Source organism: Lichenostomus cassidix, chromosome 22 (genome assembly GCF_008360975.1).
Source record: "Lichenostomus cassidix isolate B80296 chromosome 22, HeHo_3.0, whole genome shotgun sequence".
Classification (NCBI taxonomy): Eukaryota; Metazoa; Chordata; class Aves; order Passeriformes; family Meliphagidae; genus Lichenostomus; species Lichenostomus cassidix.
Window position 1 is genome coordinate 4,817,247 of NC_139502.1, and position 18,111 is coordinate 4,835,357.

Sequence of the window (18,111 nt, forward strand, 5' to 3'; positions counted from 1 at the left end):
TCCGCGCCGGGCCGGCGGGGTTCTTAAAGGCGCCGCGTCCCGGTACTGACCCCCGCCCCCGGTACCGGGATGGAGTCGGCGGCGACGACAACGGCGGCTCCAGGCTGGCGCTGCAGGCCGGGGGGACGGCTGGACATGAGCCACGGCTTCGTGAGGCACATCCGCCGCAACCAGCTCGCCAGGTACCGGCACCGGCCGGGAATCCCCGGCCACCCCTGGGGACCCTCGGCCCCGGGCCGCTTTGGCCCCTCGTCCCCCGGCACCCCGTAACCCCGATGCCTTCACGGTAACCTGGCCCCTGGGGTGCCCAGGGACGCGTACGACCGCGCGGTGAGGCAGGCGCGGGGGCGAGCGCGGACGCGGCTGACCCCGGCCCCGGCGCGGCCCCGGCGGCCAGACCAGCAGGTGTACCGGCCCCACCGGGGCAACGGTGAGCGGCACCGGGAGGGTGGGTGGCATCCCCGGGAGGGTCGTGGAGGGGCGACCCCGAGAAGTGGTTGCGGTGGGGGAGGGGAGCACTAGAGCTGGGGGGATGCGGGTTGTACCTGACGGATCGGGGGGCATCCAAGGGTAGGGAGACCTGGGGGAACCTCGGGAGAGGTTGGGGAAGGGTGGGCTGGGACTAGGGGGACACCCCGGGGTGGGGGGACCTCTCGGGGGAGGGGAGACAAGGGGGGGAACCACGGGTGGTGATGGGGGCACCTCTGGGTTGGCCGGAGGGGAGGGGCACCCGAGGCTGGGGGCGACACGGGGGGACCTCAGGAGGCGGTTGGGGGGGCAACCAAGGGGTGCTGGATTGGAGCGCCCCGGCAGCCCCCCCTGAGGGTGCAGATGCGGCAGGGGGGCCCGGGGACGACGCCAGCTCGGGGCACCCCCCCGACGCCCGCGGGCCCTCCCCGGACCCCGCCCGCGGGCCGCGGCTCTTCTGCCTCGAGTACGAGGGGGACGACGGGCAGGTCACGGCCGTCATCGTGCACCAGGTGTGGCCTCGGGACCACCGAGGCGCTGGGGGGGCGGAGGTGCAATGGGGCATGGGGTGGGAGGCCGGGAACACAGTGGATGGGTGCTGCTATGGGGCTCGGGGTACCATGGGGTGCAGTGGGTGGGGGGTCCGTGGGGCAGAGGATGCTGCCCTGGGTATGGGGCTGCAGTGGGTTCCCGTTGGATGGGGGAGGTCTCATGGGGCAAGTGGTGCTGCCATGGCATGGGGGGTGCCATAAGTCTGGGCTGCCGTGGGGTGCTGTTGTTAGGGGTGCCGTGGGACAGGGGATGTCGCCCTGGGGCCCAATGGGTACCAGTAGGTCTGGGACTCCATGCTGCAGTGGGTGCTGTGGAAGGGTTTTGTGGGGTGGCGGGTGCCATGGGTGGGAGTTCCGTGTGGCAGGGGGTGCTGTGCGTGGGGGCTGTGTGGGACGGTGGGTGCCATGAGTGCATTCTGTGGGGTGGTGGGCATTCTGTGAGACAGTGGGGGTGCCGTGGGGCAAGAGATGCTGTGTGTGGGTGTCATGGGTGCGTTCCATGGGGCGGTGGGAGCCGCGGCGGTCCCAGCAGGTGCTGTGGGTACCACAGGGGGACAGCGCCGAGGAGGTGACACGCCGGGTGTGTGCACGGAGCCCACTGGAGCCCCCCCTGCGCAGGGCCCTGTGCCAGCGGGTGCAGGACGAGCTCAGCAAGCGTCGGGGCACCGGGTGATGGTGCCACATCCCCCCCGACACTGCCACCCCCATGGGACCAGTGCCACCCTGGGGACCAGTGCTATGCCCCGCTCTCCCCCCCCCAGTGTCAATAAAGGTGCTGTGAGGCTCTGGTGTCTGTCACTGCTTGGGGAAACTGAGGCATGGGGGGGAGGTGACATGTCTCCTGAGTCCCCGTGTCACGTCCCCACTCATCCCCTTCAGTGGCCCCTGCCAGGGTGCCCCCATGCAGGTGACACCGGGTGCCAGGTCCCCCCTGTCCCTCCCAGGTGTCACCATGTCTCCAGGGACCCCCAGTCCCCTCCCTGGAGTCCCTATCCCCTCCTTGGGTGCCATTGTGTCCCCAGGCTCCCCTCTGGGTCCCCCACCTCAGTGGCAGGTCCACAGCCCCCTCCTACCCCTGGCCCAGGTTGGTGGCACCTGTAGCCAAGGCAAGGTGGGCCCAGAGTGTTCCCAGGGAGGGTCCCATGAGTGTGTTACTGTAGGGTCTCCCCAGGGTGGGTTGTGAGGGTTACTGTAGTCAGAGTTGCTGAATCAGGGCTTTTGGTTATTCTAGGGCCTCCTGGGAGCAAGGCAGGGGTGTTGTTGTAGGGTCTCCCTTGAGATCTCCACACAGTTCTGTTTTTGTAAGGTCTCCCAGCAGCAAGGCACAGGGGAGTTGTTATTGTAGGGTCTACCCCAAGCAGATTCTGGTGTTTATTTATTGTAGGGTCTACCCAGAGAGGGTCCAGCATGTTGGTCATAGGGTCTCCCTGGAGCTGGTCCTGCTGGTTTGTTTTTGTAGGATCTCTTCAAACAAAAGTTGTGGTGTCTATTTCTCATAGAGTTTCCCCAGAGGACATCCAGCATGTTTGTTATTGTAGGGTCGTCCTGGAGATCATCCCAGTGTTTTTTTTTATTGTAGGATCTCCCTAAAGTAGATTCTGACGTTTATTAATCGTAGGGTCTACCTGACGGGTCTGGCACATTTGTTATTGTAGGATCTTTCTGAAAACCATTCTGCTGGTTTGGGATTGTAGGATGTCCCCCAAGCTGATACTGCTGCTCTTTTATTGTAGGGTCTCCCCAAAGCATGTGCTGGTGCTTATTTATCATAGGGTCTCCCAGGAGTGGCTCCTGCTGGTTTATTATTGTAAGGTCTCCCTAAAGAGCTCTTGGTGTTTATTTATTTTAGGGTCTCCCTTGAGTGGGTCCTGCTCTTCTGTTATTGTAGGGATTCTCCAAAGAGGCTTTGGCACATTTGTTGTTGTAGGGTCTCCCGAAAACTGATATCTGCTGTCTATTTGTTGTAAGGCCTCCCTGAAGTAGGTCCCGCAGGTTTGTTGTTGTGGGGTCTTCCCAAACATACCTCGGGGTTTATTTAGTGTAGGGTCTCCTCAAGAGTTCATCTTGCCGATTTGTTATTGTGAGGTATCTCCAAATCTGATTCTGGAGCCTTAGTTACTGTAGGGTCTCCCCAAAACAGATTCTGGTATTTATTTATTACAGGGTTTCCCTCAAGTTCATCTTCCTGGTTTGTGGTTGTAGGGTCTTCCCAAACAAATCCTGGTACTTATTTATTTTAGCGTTTCCCTTGAGTGGGTCTTGCTGGTTTGTTATTGTAGGGTCTCTCCAAAGCAGATCTTGGGGTTAATTTATTGTAGGGTCTCCCCAGAGCTCATCCTGTAGGTTTGTTATTGTTGGGTCTCCCCAAACCAGGTTGTGGTGCTTATTTATTGTAGGGTCTCTTTGAAGATCATCCCACTGGTTTGTTAGTGTCCTTGTTGTGTCTCCCCAAACAACTCCTGGTGGTTATTTATTGTAGGCCCCCCCAAGGTGCTCTATTATCAGAGAGTCCCAGCAGGGTCCCTGCAGTGCTGGGGGGGTGCTTGGTCCCCTCTTGTGGAGTAGGGACAGTGCTGGTGGCAGTCCCAGGGGATGACTGTGCCAGGGCCAGTGCCAGACCCAGGATGAAGAGGAGGAGGAGGAGGAGGCTGAGGGCCGCCAGGAGCCACCGCCACCGTCCCTTGCGCTGGCGCCGTGTCACCATCTGTGTGGTGCGGGTGAAGGCTTCACTCTGTGGGGACATGGTGGGGGGTATAGGGGACAGTCCCCCCAGGGGCTACAGAGGGGTTGGGGGAACCTACAGGAACAGCCATACACCCCCTGCGCCCTTCTATGGTCCTGGGGTGTCCCCTCCCCAGGCTGTATGTACCCACAGTGTCACCCAGGACTATAGATCACCTCAGGGCTATATGTCCCAATTGTTTGTCCCTCCTGGGGCTCTATATGTTCCCTCTGCAGGGTTCCATGTCACTAGAGGAAGGTCCTCCCTGGGATTTATGTCCCCATAATCTCCCCAAGGGCTCTGTGTCTCCTAGGGCTGTATGTCCCTATACTGTCCCCCCAGGCTGTATGTTCCTATAACAGGTCCTCCCTGGGGTTTTATGCTTCTACAGTGTCCCCCGGGCTCTGTGTGTCTCCAGATTTACATGTCCTTATAAAGCCCGCCACCCTGGTCCATGTGTCCCTGCAGTCCCACCGCTTGTCGCAGGTCCTGGGCCCGGCTCTGCAGCTGCTCCAGGTGCCCCTCCCGCTCCAGCGCCCGTGCCACGTTCTGGCGCATCAGCTCTGCCACCTCCTCGGCCTCACGCTGGCACCGCTCCAGCCCCGCCTGGGGACATGGGGGGACAATGTGGGGACACCGTGGGGACACGGAGGAGATGCTATGGGAACACTGGGGATGTGGGCACTGCGGTGAAGGGGGACTGTGGGGACACAGGGATATCAGGACCATGGGGACTTGGGGGACAGAGGGACACGGGGATATCGGAACCATGGGGACACGGAAGTGCTATGGGGACAGGCAGGGACACCGAATACATGGGCACCATCAGGAAGGAAAACTGTGGGGACACAGGGACCAGGGGGATAACAGGACTATGGAGCCCATGGGGCCAGGGACATGCCATGTGAGCACAAGAGGGACACTGTGGATATGAGCACTGTGAGGAAGGTGGACTGGGGGAACATGGGGACACAACCATGGGGACTGTGTGGATAGGCTGTGTGGGGACCAGGGGACGTGAGGATCATGGGGACTATGGAGACACGGGGACCATAGGGCAACTACCACCCTAGGGACAAAGCCTAACCATGAGGACAAGGGCACCACAGGGACACTGACACTGCGAGGGGGAGTTACACAGGGACCACGGGGACAGGAAATTGTGGGGACGTGGGCACAGAGCCACCCGAGGGTGGGAACGGGGGGGGACACTAGCACTGCGGGGTCAGGGCACGGGGGGAACATGGGGCACGGCAGGGGACACACGCGACACGGGGGGCTGGGACACGCAGGGACCCGGAAAGTTCCGCGCGGGCCACCTCCCACCCCCCCGGGGGCTGCGTCCCTCCCTACGGCAGAGAAAGCCCGAGGGGGGCGGATCGGGACCGGTACGGGGCGACCCCGAGTCCGGTGGGTCCCATGTCTCCGATCCCGGTCCCGGTCTCGGTCTGCCCCCTCGGAAAGCAAAAGCGAAAGTAGTGGGAGCGGCGGCCCGGGACTCACCATGGTCCCGGTACCGCAGGTCGGTGTCGGTGCGCCCGTTGCAGTACCCGTCCCGCCTCGGACCCCAGCGGCCGCCCCCGACAGGAGGGCCCGGGACCGCCCCTCTCCCACCCCCGAGTGTCCACAGTCCCAGGACATACCGACCCGCGCTGCCCAGGACGGAGATCCCCAGGACACCCCATTCAACCCTCCCTAGCTGCCGGGTCTCCCGTGACCCCCATGTCCCCAGGACCCCCAGATGTGGGTTCCCCCAGAGACACCCCTGTCCCAAAAGTCCCCTGGGGCCCTCCGTGTCCCCAAAGCCCCCCAGGTGTGGGTCCTCCAGAGACTCCCCTGTCCCTGCAACTCCCCAGATACTGGGGGGTCCCCCACCTCCCCGAGACCCCATGTCCCCAGGCCCCCCAGACATGAGTGCCTTGAGACTGCCCTGTCCCCCAGGAACGGGTCCCCACAGCTTCATACGTCAGTATCCCCAAGTCCCTGCAGACACGGGGCCACCCCAGAATCCCCATGTCCGGGTCTCTGGGGACACCCCATGTCCCTGTCCCCGTCCCTCCCCCTCCTCCCCCCCGCTTCCACCCAGCCCCTGAGGGTGGCAGTGCCACCAGTGTCCTTTGTCTCTCGGTGCCTGGCACTACACCCAGCGACCTGGCACGGCACCCACCCCCACCTACATAACCCCTCATGCCTGTGTCTCCACATGTGTCTCCCCTTATGACCCCACATGAGTGCTCCCACATGAGTGTTCCCACATGTATCCCCATATCCCCAGGGCCTGTCCCCCACCATGCCCCCCCATGTCCCCACGCATATTCCCATGTCCCTATGCCTGCCCCCTCTGTGGCCCCATGCCTGTCCCTGTTTCCTCCCATGTCCCTGTGTCCCTCCATGTTCCCACACCCATCTTGCCATGTCCATCTGTGTCCCTCACAATGTCCCTGTGTCCCCCCACCACACACACACACACAGAGGTCTCACTGGTTCTTCCCTCCCATCTGTATTTGGGCCCTGAGGTGGCCGTGTGTCCGTGGGGACAGTGGCTCTAGGTGGGGATGGTGCCAGTGGCCAGGAGGATGATGAGGACGAGGACAATGATGCCCACGAGGCCAAGGATGACAAGCAGCTTCACGTTCTTCCACCAGTAGCGCCGGGCCATCTTCTGGGATGTCGTGCGGAAATGCTCTGACTGTGGGGACAGTGCTCTGGGATATCAGGACATCCCTGACACCCTGCGGACCCCAAGCGCTACCCCGGAGACAATTCTGCCCACCCTGGGGTCCCCACTGCCACCCTGGGCACCCTCTGCTGCCACTCTGGGGACACCAATTGCAACCATGGGGACCCCTGCAGACATCCTAGGGACACCCGCTGCCACCCAAGTGTCACACACCAACCCACTGGGCACCCTGCAGTCCCCTTAGGGACCCCATTCTCCCATGGGGATGTTGTGTTTGCCCTGGGGTTCCAGCACCGACCCTGGGGACCCAGTGCCATCTTAGGAGCCTTGCACCACCTTGGGGGCTTTGGGCCCACCTCAGAGATCCCGTGCCACCTTAGGGACCTTGTGTCCCTTCAGGGAGTGTTGTGCCTACCCTTGTGACCCTGTGCCCACTCTGCTGACCCCGTGCCCAATGTAGGGACTTCTTGGCCACCCTGGGGATGCCGTGCCCATGCTCATGCCCACCCCCATGCCCCTCTCACGGTGGTCTCCAGGTCCTGGCTCTTGCTGTGCAGCTGCTCCAGGTTCTCTCCCCGTGCCAGAATCCGCTCCACATTCTGTGTCATGATGGTGGCGACCCCCTGCACCTCCCGCTGCAGTGCCTGCACGTGCCCATTGTCTGTCATGGCATCTGTCACAACATCTGCCGGGACCCTCCCTGGGACCCCTGCCTGCAACACAGGGCAGGGGTTGGGGGGCACCCCCAAAATCCCACATGTATCCTGGGCAACCCCACAATACCCCATAAAAACCCCACAGCGTCCTATAGACACCCCATGTATACCCTGGAGCACCCTCAGCACCCTCAATGTACCCTGGGCACCCTACAAACACCCCGGCACCCCAAAGGTGCCCACCAAGCCCCTTATGGGCACCCCAACATCCCATGGGTGCCCCATATACACCCCTGAGCATGCCCTATACCACATATACACCCTATAGGCACCTCAAAGGTGCCCCCACAGTAGCCACAAGGCACCCCATGTCCACCCCAAGCACCTGCCAAGCACCCTATGTGCACCCTGGGCAACTCCCCAAGCACTCTATAAGCACACCAATGACACCCCATATGCTCCCTGGATACCCCATATACACTCTGAAGTACCCCGTAAGTGCCCTGAGTCCCCCACAGGCACTCCATGCCCACCCCAAGCATCTGCTGAGCACCCCATGGGCACCCATAGCACTTTCTCGAGCCCCTACAGGCATCCCAAACACCCCAACACCTCCAGCACCCCATGTGGCCCCCCAGGCAGGTATGTCTCCAAGCACCCTGCAAGCACAATGTGGGCACCCCAGCACCTTCTATGTGCACCTCTAGGCACCCCATATGTACCCCAGAAACCGCAAAGAGACCCCCTAAGCACGTTACACACATCCCTGGCACCCTTTGTGCACCCACCTGGCACCTCATATGCACCTTTGACACCCCATATAAACCTCAAAGCACCCCACAGGTGCCCCATGACCACCCCAAGGACCCCATATGCACTTTTCTAGGGACCCTCTGGGTCCTCTGGACAATCACCCGCACCCCATAGGCACCTCCTTGGCACCCAGTCCCCCATACACACCCCGGACACCCCAAAGGAACTCCCTAAGCACCCTATGGGCACTCCATGGCACACCGGGCACTTCCTCAAGCACCCTATGGGCACCCCAGCGTCCCCACGTGATCTGCAGCCCCGCAAAGAGACCTCCTAAGCGCCCTATGGGCACCCCTCACCCCCTACGGACAGCCCCTTGGCACTCCACAGACAGCCAGGAGCACCCTGGTTCATCCACAAGGACCACCCCCCCTCCCGGAGCCCACTGTGCATCCCTGAGCCTCCAAAGGGACCCTCCTTCCCCGCTATGGTGTCCCCCGTATTCGCCCCCCGGTGCCCCCCTGTACCCCTCGGTGCCCGGCCCCACCATGGCCCGTCCGGCCCTGCTCAGCTCCGTTCCCGCGGCAGCCCCGGACCCGCCCCGCCTGCCCGGAGCTTCCGGGAGCGGCGGCGCAGCCGGGCCAGGGGCGGGTCGGGGTCGCGGCGGGGTCCGGGCGGCGGCGCGGGGCTTGGGGGTGCCGGGGCTGGGTGGGGGAGCGGCAGGGCCGGTGCCGGGGTCAGGGTGGGGTCGGGGGTCACGGCGGGTCAGGGGTCGAGGCGAGTCGGGGGTGCTGGGTCTGGGGAAGGTTGGGGCGAGTCTGAGGCAGCAGAAGTGCCTGGAAGGGGCCGAGGTTCGCGGCCGGGTCGGTGGTCCCGGGGTCCCGGGCCGGGGGGTGCTGGGGGCGGGGTCTGAGGGCAGATGAGGCGGGGTTTGACGGGTGTGGTCCCGGTGCCCCGCCCCTCTACGCGCCGCTGATTGGCTGCCGCGGGCCGTCACGTGCCGTGGTGGTGCCGTGGTGGTGCCGGGGCGGAGACGGGGCGATGGCGGCGGAGGTGGCGGGTACGGAGCCGGGCGGGGGATACGGGGCTCGGGACCCCCGCTCACCCCTGTGACCTCTGACCTGTGACCCCCGGCAGGCCCGGCGCGGCGGAGGCGGCCGGAGCGGGGGGAGGCGGCGAGGCCGCCCCCGAACCCCACCGCGCCCCCTCATCCCCCCGGTACCGGCCCCGGGCTGGCGCGGCGGCTGCTGGGTTTCGAGCTGCGGGACCTGACGCGGTGGCACCGCTTCGTCCGGCTGCTGCACCGGCCGCAGGACCCCGCTGCGCTCGGAGCCTTCCGCGCCACCTTCGGTCAGCAGGGACGGGGCAGCGGGGGAGCTCCGGGCGGACCGTGGCTGGAGGACACTGAGGGGACCAGGGCTGGGGGGACCGGGAGTGCTTCAGGGGACAGGGAGACTGGGGGGCTGGAGGGACCCAGGTGCTCTGAGGGGCACGGTAACAGGGAAGGCGGGCACCGGCGAGGCTGGGAGGGCTCTGGGGGGCTCCGGGGAGACGGGGAGATCGTGGGCTGGGGGGGGAGGGCAGAGGGGCCTCAGGAGGGGAAACGGGGAAACAGGGGAAGTGGCGGCTGGGGTGTCCGGGGTGGCTGCAGGGGCCAGGGGGCTCTGGGGTGGCTGGAGGGGCTCTGGGAAGGACACGGAGACGGTGACTGGGAGGGACGGAGGAGCTCCAGGAGAGCTCCGTTGGAACTCTGAGGGGACAGGGAGGCTGGGCCTGGGGGTCTCAGGGAATCCAGGGGCTTGGGGGGCACCAGGGCTTTGGTCGGGCTCAGGAGCCTGGGGTTAGGGGCTGAGATCCAGGGGGTCTCCCCCATCCGAGGGGGTCCGGAGGTGTCCAGGTGTGACACGTCAGCACCAGAGCAAAGGTTGGGCAGCAGCCTGGGCGGGTGGAAGGGGTCAGTGCCCGCCTGGACACCCGGGGTCCCCTGAGGCTGGGCGGGGGGGACACAGTCACTGACCGACCGATGCTTGGATCCCTCCCGGCCTGGTGGAGTCACTGATCCCCCTTCATTTCCATCCCAGGGCTGCTGATGGCCCTGGATGTGCCGCAGGAGCGGGGCCTGGGGCACCTGGACCAGCGGTACCTGGACGGGCTGGAAGTGTGTCGCTTCCCACTCCTGCCCTTCCTGCAGCCCTTGCCCCTGGACTGGATGTACCTGCTCTACACCATCATGTTCCTGGGTACGGACTGCAATGGGGCCAGGGAGGAACAGGACAGGCAGGGGGTGGCACTGGAGAAGAAACGGAGGTGGGATGTGGGCAGGAATCACGGTGGGGACCAGCACTGAGGTGGGAATGCGCACTGGGATGGACTGGGGGTGGGGGTTGGAGAAGGATGGGGACACAGAAAGGGAAGAACAGGGAGGCACTAGGACAGAAGCAGGGTCAGATGGAGACAGGAGCTGCTGTGGGAACTGGCATTGGAGTGGGAATGGTATTGGAACTGACATGAGCACTGGGACTGGCAGAAGAATTGAGGAAGGATGGGGACACAGAAAGGGACAGGCAGGAGTGGCACTGGGACAGTCTCTGGACTAAGGCAGCCTAATGGGCATTGGGGGATGGCACTGGGACAGAAACAAGGGTGAGACAGGGGTGGGAGCCACAGTGGGGACTGACACTGGAGAGGGAAAGGGCACTGGGATGGACTGGGATGGGAGCTGGGGACAGGCAGGGGGTGGCACCAAGAGTATCCCCAGGGGGACACTGGGTGACGCAGTGTGTGGTGTGCACAGAAGCACTGGGCATTGTGTTGGAGTGCTGCTGCTGGCTGGGAGGTGGCAGTGAATTGGCAGTGGGCACTGGGATGGACACTGGGACTGGAAGGGGAGCTGAGGGAGGCTGAGGACAGGCACCAGGAGGAGACAGGGGTCACACCAAGGGTCCTGTGCCTACAGGAGCATTGGGCATCATGCTGGGGTGCTGCTACCGGCTGAGCTGTTTCGCTTTCCTGTGCCCGTACTGGTACCTGCTGCTGCTGGACAAAACCTCCTGGAACAACCACTCCTACCTCTATGGGCTGCTGGCCTTCCAGCTGGCATTGCTGGGCGCCGACCGCTATGGGTGGGCACCTAGGGGGCTGTGGGGACCCAAAAGGTCAGGGAGCCCCTGGAGGCACAGGCAGACATGGGAGGCTCTGCAAGGCAGCAAGGGCGGCAGAGTGGTGACATGGGGCTGGGATTCCCATGGCAGGGCAGAGGTTTTGTAGCACCAGGGTCCCAGTGGGGTGCCCCAGATGCCAAGGTCCTCATGGTCATCAGGGGGTGGCACAGGTTCTGAGGTCCCTTGTGGCACAGGGGTCCCCAGGGGTGGCATAGACCATAGTGTCCCCAGCAGGTGGCACAGGTCCTGGGGTCCCCCTTTGCACTGGGATCCCCATGGTGTTGTGTCCCCAGGGGGTATCCCTGTGGTACTGTGTACCCACCTGGCAGGACAGGTCCTGGTGTCAGCCCCAGTGTGTCCCTGTGAACCAGTGACATGTGTCCCCATGGCTCTGACAATGGGGTGACGGTGGCCTTGTCCCCCCCATGCCTGGGGCTCCCCCATGTCCCTGCAGGTCCGTGGATGGGCTCTTCCGTCCCCAGAAGCGGAATGCCCATGTCCCACTGTGGAACTACACCCTGCTGCGTGCCCAGGTGGGTGTCCTTGCCCCAGGGACCCCTGGGACCCCCCAGGACACCCCTGGGACCCCGTGATCCTGTCTTCCCCAGGTATTCATTGTGTACTTCATTGCGGGACTGAAGAAGCTGGATGCCGACTGGGTCGGAGGGTTCTCCATGGGGACCCTTGCCCGGCACTGGCTCTTTGCACCCTTCAGGTCAGGGGAGGGGAAGGGCGAGGGTGGGTCAGGGTGAGGAGTGGGACAAGGATGGAATCAGGGTTAGGGTGAGAAGGGGGATAGTGGAGTGGTGGGGGTGAGATGAGGGTGAGGGATGGTTTGGGGTGAGGATGAGGAGGGTGAAGGGAATCGATCAGGATGCACTGGAGTTGGGTCCAGAGTGAGGATGACGAGGGAGTGATGGGGATGGGGTGAGAAGAGGGGCATGGGGGTGACAGAATAATAGGAAAGGAGTATAGTGAGAAGGAGAATGAGGGGGGTGATAGGGAGAGGATGAGGATGCAGATGGGGTGGGATGGGAGGGAATGAGGAGGATTATGGGAGTGAGGATGAGGAGGTTTGATGGGGATGGGGAAGGGGAATGATGGGGAGGGGAGGATGGTTGGTGGGCTGGGGTTAGGAGGGGGATGGGATGAGGAAGGGTACAGAGAGATGGTTTTGGGTTGAGCATGAGGAATGTAGTGGACAGGATGAGGAAGGTATGGGGGGTGATGGGATGGAGCTGAGGGCAGTGCTGGGGTCAGGCCGATGCCAAGGAAGGCTCCGTGGCCAGGCTGGTGCTGTCCGAGGAGCTGACCAGCCAGCTGGTGGTGCATGGGGGGGGGCTGGTGCTTGACCTCTCCGCCGGCTTCCTGCTCTTCTTTGATGCCACACGGCCCCTCGCCCTCGTCTTCGTCACCTACTTCCACTGCATGAACTCCCAGCTCTTCAGCATCGGTGAGGGGAGATATGGCACCCCCAGAGCATCACCACCTGGGCAGGGTACCCCATATCACTTCCAGAGCACCCGTGACCTGGACAGAAGCACCCCCTGAAGCAGCCTGAGCCTGGTTGAGGGCCCCCATCCACTCTGTGACCCTCTTTAGGGACTCCCAACCTGGGCGTGGGACCTCCGGACACCCCCAAAACACCCCCATTGCAGACAGGGCCACCCCCAGTCCCCCTGAATCACCCTCAGACTGGGCAGGAGCACCTGGGCACCTCCGAAACACACCCTGAGCCAGGGCAGGGGCACCCACCAACCCCTTTTAAAGCATCCCCAGCCATAGAAGGGAGACCCAGATACCCCTGTAAACCACCCCCATTCAGGACAACCCCAAACACCCTCATTCTGGGCAGGGGCACCCCTCAGCCCTCCCTAAATCACCCCCAGACTGGGCAGGGGTGCCTGGGCACCCCCCAAACACACCCTGAGCTGGGGCAGGGATACCTGGGGACTCCCAACCAGGGCATGCTCTCCCCTCCCCAGCCCCCAAATCCTCCCCAATCCCAAACAGGGGTTTCCAGACACCCCAAAATACTCTGACCCTGAACAGGGACCCCCCAGTCCTGGACAGGGGCACCCTGCACACCCAGGTGCAATAGGGGTCTCTAAGTGTGTCCCCCCACAGGCATGTTCTCCTACACCATGCTGGCCACCAATGGGCTCTTCTGCCGGCCCGAGTGGCCACGGAAGCTTCTGGCTCGCTGCCCCCCCTGGCTGCGTGGGGGGCTCCCCAGCATTCAGCCTCCCCAGCCCAGCCCCGACTGCCACTACGGGGGCCGGGGGGCACGGGGGAGCCTTCGGCCTCGCCAGCACATGGCCGCAGCCTTCACCATCCTCTACGTGCTGGAGCAGCTCTTCCTGCCGTACTCACACTTCATCACCCAGGTGGGCATGGAGGGGGGGTTTGGGGAGACAGTTTGGGGACATGTGGGTGGTCTGAGAATTTTAAGGAGGACTTTGGAGATTGTGGGGTGGGGGTTGGAGGATGTGGAGGTATTTTTGAGAACATAAGGGACATTTGGGGTACTGTGGGGGCATTTTTAGGGGATGTGGAGGTATTTTTGGGAACATGAATGCTTTAGGGGACCCAAGGGGCAATTTTGTAGCTGTGGGGGCATTTAGAGGCAGGTGAGGGCATTTTAGGGACATGGGCGTATTTGGGGGGATGTGGGGGCATTTTTAGGGGACATGGAGATATTTTTGGGGACACCGAGCTGTTTTTAGATGTGTAGTGTATTATGGGGTACATGGAGGACAATTTGGGGGCATTTTGGGGGGCATGACTGGTGTTCTGGGGGCTGTGTGGGTTATTTTGGGGGATATGGGTGTTTTGGAGGATAGGAGGTGTATTTCTTAAGATATGGTGATACTTTTGGGAGGCATACAGAGCAATTCTGGGAGCTATTTTTTAGGACAAGGGGAACATTTCTGAGGACGTGATGTCCGGTGTTAGGGACATGGGGGCGCTTTTGCGTGCCACAGGCATTTGGGGGATGTGAGGCCATTTTTGGGGACATGAGGTGAAAGGACCCTCATAGCTGAGGACCTGGCAGGGATCATTAGGATGGTAAAAGGGGACTGGTGGTGCAAATGGGGGTCCTTGTCCCGTGGGGTGGAGACACCACTGTGCTCTGTGACCTCCCCCCATGTTTCTCCAGGGTTACAACAACTGGACCAACGGGCTCTACGGCTACTCCTGGGACATGATGGTCCATTCCCGCTTCCACCAGCATGTCAAGATCACCTATAGGGACGGGCTCACTGGGGAGGTGGGGTACCTGAAACCTGGGGTGAGTAAGCCCTTGAGGGCACCTGAGACCAGGGTGAGCTGGGCCCAGGGGTGGGGAGGGGTGGGGAGGGTTGGGGTCTCTGATCAGTGTTTCATGCCAACATCCCGCCCGGCCTCAGTTTCTCCTATCCTTCATTTTCTCGCCATGCCTCGGGTTCCCCCTGGTGACCTTCCATCACTCCCAGGCACAAGGATTTCCCCCATGGTTCCCCCACTGTACCTCAGTTTCCATCATCGCTTATTTTTCCCCTGTGCCTCCATTTCTCCCCATGTTTCCCCATCACTTCTCACCCACGGGACACCCCATGTGCCTCATTTTCCCCATCCCTCATTTCCCTGTGCCTCAATTTCCCCCATCCTTCAGTTCCTCCACCCTCTTTCCACCATCCCTCATTTTCTGCCTGTGCCTTTATTTCTCCCCACGTTTCCCCATCGCTTCCCATTCATGGGACACCCCCTGTGCCCCATTTTCCCCCATTCCTCATTTTCCTCCCATCCCTCCATTTCTCCCATCCCCTTTTTCCCACCCCTCATTCCCCGCTCCCTGTGTCCCCATGCCTCATTCCGGTTCCCCACAGGTGTTCACACAGAGCCGGCGCTGGCGGGACCACGCAGATATGCTCAAGCAGTACTCGGCCTGCCTGAGCCGGCTCCTGCCGCGCTACAATGTCACCCAGCCCCAGATCTACTTCGATGTCTGGGTGTCCATCAACGAGCGCTTCCAGCAGAGGTGGGGGATGGGGGACAGGGGCTGTGGGGGGACAGGGGCTGTGGGGAACCTGTGGGTGGCTCTGCGGTGGGGCACATGAATGCCGAGATGCCTTGTCCTGTGGGTGCTGCCACTGCAGGCCAGGATTTGGGGACACCTGGGATGTTGTGGGGGACACACAGGATTCTGGAGGGATACACAGTATTTTGTGGGAAGAGGAGGTGGTGGTATATGTAGGGGGACCCAAAGGTGGAGGTGGTATGGGACCTGTGGGCCCACAACTGTGAGTGCAGCTGCCGCCGGAGCTGCTGCTTCCAACAGTTGTTTAGGGGCACAGATGTGATTTGTGGGTATACACAGGATTTGGGGACACACAGGGGTGTGGTGTGCTGACGGCCCCTTCCCACAGGTTGGTGAATCCACAAGGGATGCAGGCCCCACACTGTGGATGCTGATGGAGCTGGTGCTTTCAGCAGAGATTAGGGAGGACAGAGTAGGGGACATGTGTGGGTGTCAGTGGCTTGTCCCCATGGTCTGCTGGACCCACGGGTGGACATGTTGTGGTCCCCGTGGGCCCCAGGCCGTGGGTCCTATGGTCCTCCATGCTATGGGCACTGTCACTTCCAGCAGCAGTTTGGGTGCACAGGATTTGGGGGTGCTGCAGAGTGTTGACACCTTGTCTCCCCAGACTTGTGGACCCCCGAGTGGACCTGGTCCGTGCCCCATGGTCCCCGTGGACCCCCACGCCATGGCTGCTCCCACTGCTTGTGGATCTCTCTCCGTGGCGCCAGCAGCTGCAGGAGCTGGAGGCACAGCTGGATGGACACACGGACACTGTGTTCATTGCAGACTTCCCTGGTGCAGCCCAGGGGATCCTGGATGTGGGGGGGGTCCCAGGGGTGGCATACAGGGCCCATGAGGGGCCCAGGATTACAGGGCATGAAGGATGGTCAGGGGTGGGTACAGGGAATGAAGGGGGTTCAGGGGTTGGGTACAGGGCATGGGAGAATCCTGGGGTTGAGGGGAAGTTGTGGGGTACAGGGCACAGGGGGGTCCCTGCAGTAGGTGGGGGGGAGTAGAGGAGCTGGGGGGTCCCAGTGGGTTTGGAGGGGTCTGGTACAGGACATGAGAGTGTCCTGGGTGTGTGGGGTGGGAATACAGGCCAGGGGGATTTGGGATGGGGGTACAGAACCAGCTGCAATTCCAGGCCTGCACCTGGAGAACTTCGTGAGCGAGGACCTGGGGAACACAAGCCTGCGGGTGCTGCGGGGGCAGGTGCTGGTGGAGCTGGTGGAGCAGCAGCAGAACCACTCACTGCGGGAGGGTGAGGGGATGCAGGTGAGGCTTGAGGGGGACTGCAGGGAACTTGCGGGTAGCCATGGGTGCTGAACCACCATCCTCTCAGCTGCCAGTGGGGCAGTACCATAAGGTGCACACAGTGTCCCCGGAGCCCTCGTGCTACATGTACCTGTACGTGAACACCACAGCGCTGGAGCTGGAGCGGAACCTGACGCGGCTGCGAGAGCTGCGGGAGCGCGTGCGCAATGGCACCGGTGAGGGCGGCGGGGGACTCCCAAATCCCAGCACCTCACAGAATTCCAAAATCCCCTGCACCTCATTCCTGGGGACCCCACAATCCCTGACACCTCATACCTGGGAATCTTAAAACGCCCTTGATATCTTGCTTCCTGGGATCCCAAAATTCCCAGCGTCTTACCTCCCTGGGTAAGGCCCTGAATCCCTGACACTGGGGTGGAGGGATGACAGGGCCCTCCCAATTCCTTGCACCTCACTTCTTGCTGAGTAGTGGGGAGACAGCCCCTCAAAAATCCTTGTCAGTTCTCACCACAGGGACCCCAAAATCCCCCTCACCTCACCCCTTGGGTAGCACTGGCGGCATGGGGACCCTTAAAACTCAGTCACCTCAGCCCCTGGTGAGCACTGGGCTGAGGGGATCATGGAGGACCCTGGAGTCTGGGGGACTGCAGGGCCCCCCCAAATCCTGGTCACCTCGTTCCCTGGTGAGCAATAAGGTGGGGCCCCCAGTCCCTGTCACTGGGGTGGGGAGATCATAGCAACACGCCCAGTTCCCATCACCAGACTGGGGGGGATCATGGAAACCCCCAGAATCCCTGGCACTGGGTTTGGGAGATCACAGGGACTCCAAATCCCCATCACCTTCACCCCCCCAGAACAGTCCCCGCTGCCCCCTGAGCTGCGGCCCATCCTGGGGGAGCCTCCGCCCGCGGGAGTCCCACTGGACCCGGTGGTGTCGCTGTTCCTGCGGCGGGAGCAGCGGGAGAAGCGGCGGGAGCGGGAATCCAGCCTGGCCCAGCGCCTCCAGCGCTTCCTCCGCAGGAAGTTCTTCCTCTTCCGCCGCAGGTCAGTCCTGAAGCCCTCTTGTTCCCTTGTTCCCCTGTTGCCCCCTGTGCCTGCGTTGCCCACCGCTGTCCCCTTAGCGCCCTGATGACGCTGATCGCGCTGCGGAACCTGGCGCTGGGCCGCCCGTCCCCAGAGCGCCTGGCACAAGAGGTGGCCTTCGCCAGCTGGCGGGGGGAGGAGGAGGAGGCTCGGTCGGAGCCCAGCGCGGGGGCCCAGAGGGGCCCCGAACTCTGAACCCCAAATAAAGGCCATTTTTTAAGCCAAAAATCCTCCCGTGCCTCAGTTTCTCCCCATACCCGTTTCTCCTGGTAACAGGCCACCCCTCCCTGTGCATTCCCCACGCCATGTACCCATTTGCCTCCATCCCCCTTTCCCTCCATCCCTCAGCTCCTCCCCCTCCCGTACCTATTTCCCCCGTGCTCCAGCTCCCCAGCCACATTCCTCCTGCCCTACCTGGTTCATCCATCCCAGTCTCCCCTGTACCCCAGTTCCCCCTTCCCCATTTCCCCTCACACATCTTTCCCCTATACTCATTTCCCTCCATACTCCAGTTCCCCGTATGTTTCCCCCCTCCTCAGTATTTCTCTAAACCCCAATTTCCCCCATACTTGTTACCCCAATACTCATTCCCACCTTGTACTCCAGTTCCCCCTGTATCCCAGTTGTCCCATTTATTTCCCCCATCCCCATTTGGACCCATCTGTTTCCCTTATCCATTTCCCTTCTGCTTCAGTCACT

General features: G+C 62.4%; 4 protein-coding genes across 7 annotated transcripts; 2 read left to right on the forward strand and 2 right to left on the reverse strand.

Annotated features, from left to right (window-relative positions):
* The first annotated feature begins 47 nt into the window (after positions 1 to 47).
* Positions 48 to 1,803, forward strand: C22H2orf68 (chromosome 22 C2orf68 homolog). 2 transcript variants are annotated; one of them, XM_085080526.1, is made up of 4 exons: positions 48 to 182; positions 312 to 430; positions 814 to 980; positions 1,570 to 1,803. In XM_085080526.1, the coding sequence occupies exons 1-4, from the start codon at positions 70 to 72 to the stop codon at positions 1,690 to 1,692; spliced, it is 522 nt and encodes a 173-aa protein (XP_084936652.1). In that variant the 5' UTR covers positions 48 to 69; the 3' UTR covers positions 1,693 to 1,803. The 2 variants fall into 2 exon arrangements, with proteins under 2 accessions (XP_084936652.1, XP_084936653.1); XM_085080527.1 differs by having other exon boundaries at positions 841 to 980.
* A 549-nt stretch (positions 1,804 to 2,352) lies between these two features.
* On the reverse strand, positions 2,353 to 5,442 carry LOC146428126 (uncharacterized). 2 transcript variants are annotated; one of them, XM_085080525.1, is made up of 3 exons: positions 5,245 to 5,442; positions 4,216 to 4,347; positions 2,353 to 3,750 (listed from the first exon to the last, which is right to left on the reverse strand). In XM_085080525.1, exons 1-3 carry the CDS (start codon positions 5,380 to 5,382, stop codon positions 3,490 to 3,492), a joined length of 531 nt encoding a protein of 176 aa, XP_084936651.1. In that variant the 5' UTR covers positions 5,383 to 5,442; the 3' UTR covers positions 2,353 to 3,489. The 2 variants fall into 2 exon arrangements, with proteins under 2 accessions (XP_084936651.1, XP_084936650.1); XM_085080524.1 differs by lacking the exon at positions 5,245 to 5,442 and having other exon boundaries at positions 4,216 to 5,210.
* A 774-nt stretch (positions 5,443 to 6,216) lies between these two features.
* Positions 6,217 to 8,646, reverse strand: VAMP8 (vesicle associated membrane protein 8). Of its 2 annotated transcripts, XM_085080639.1 has the most exons (3): positions 8,378 to 8,646; positions 6,946 to 7,134; positions 6,226 to 6,430 (listed from the first exon to the last, which is right to left on the reverse strand). In XM_085080639.1, exons 1-3 carry the CDS (start codon positions 8,378 to 8,380, stop codon positions 6,287 to 6,289), a joined length of 336 nt encoding a protein of 111 aa, XP_084936765.1. In that variant the 5' UTR covers positions 8,381 to 8,646; the 3' UTR covers positions 6,226 to 6,286. The 2 variants fall into 2 exon arrangements, with proteins under 2 accessions (XP_084936766.1, XP_084936765.1); XM_085080640.1 differs by lacking the exon at positions 8,378 to 8,646 and having other exon boundaries at positions 6,217 to 6,473; positions 6,946 to 8,154.
* A 92-nt stretch (positions 8,647 to 8,738) lies between these two features.
* On the forward strand, positions 8,739 to 17,640 carry GGCX (gamma-glutamyl carboxylase). Its single transcript, XM_085080637.1, has 15 exons — positions 8,739 to 8,890; positions 8,968 to 9,180; positions 9,912 to 10,070; positions 10,787 to 10,952; positions 11,446 to 11,524; positions 11,600 to 11,706; positions 12,281 to 12,444; positions 13,119 to 13,378; positions 14,152 to 14,283; positions 14,861 to 15,012; positions 15,680 to 15,849; positions 16,199 to 16,329; positions 16,397 to 16,544; positions 17,184 to 17,373; positions 17,451 to 17,640. Exons 1-15 carry the CDS (start codon positions 8,872 to 8,874, stop codon positions 17,605 to 17,607), a joined length of 2,247 nt encoding a protein of 748 aa, XP_084936763.1. The 5' UTR covers positions 8,739 to 8,871; the 3' UTR covers positions 17,608 to 17,640.
* The last annotated feature ends 471 nt before the right edge of the window (positions 17,641 to 18,111 follow it).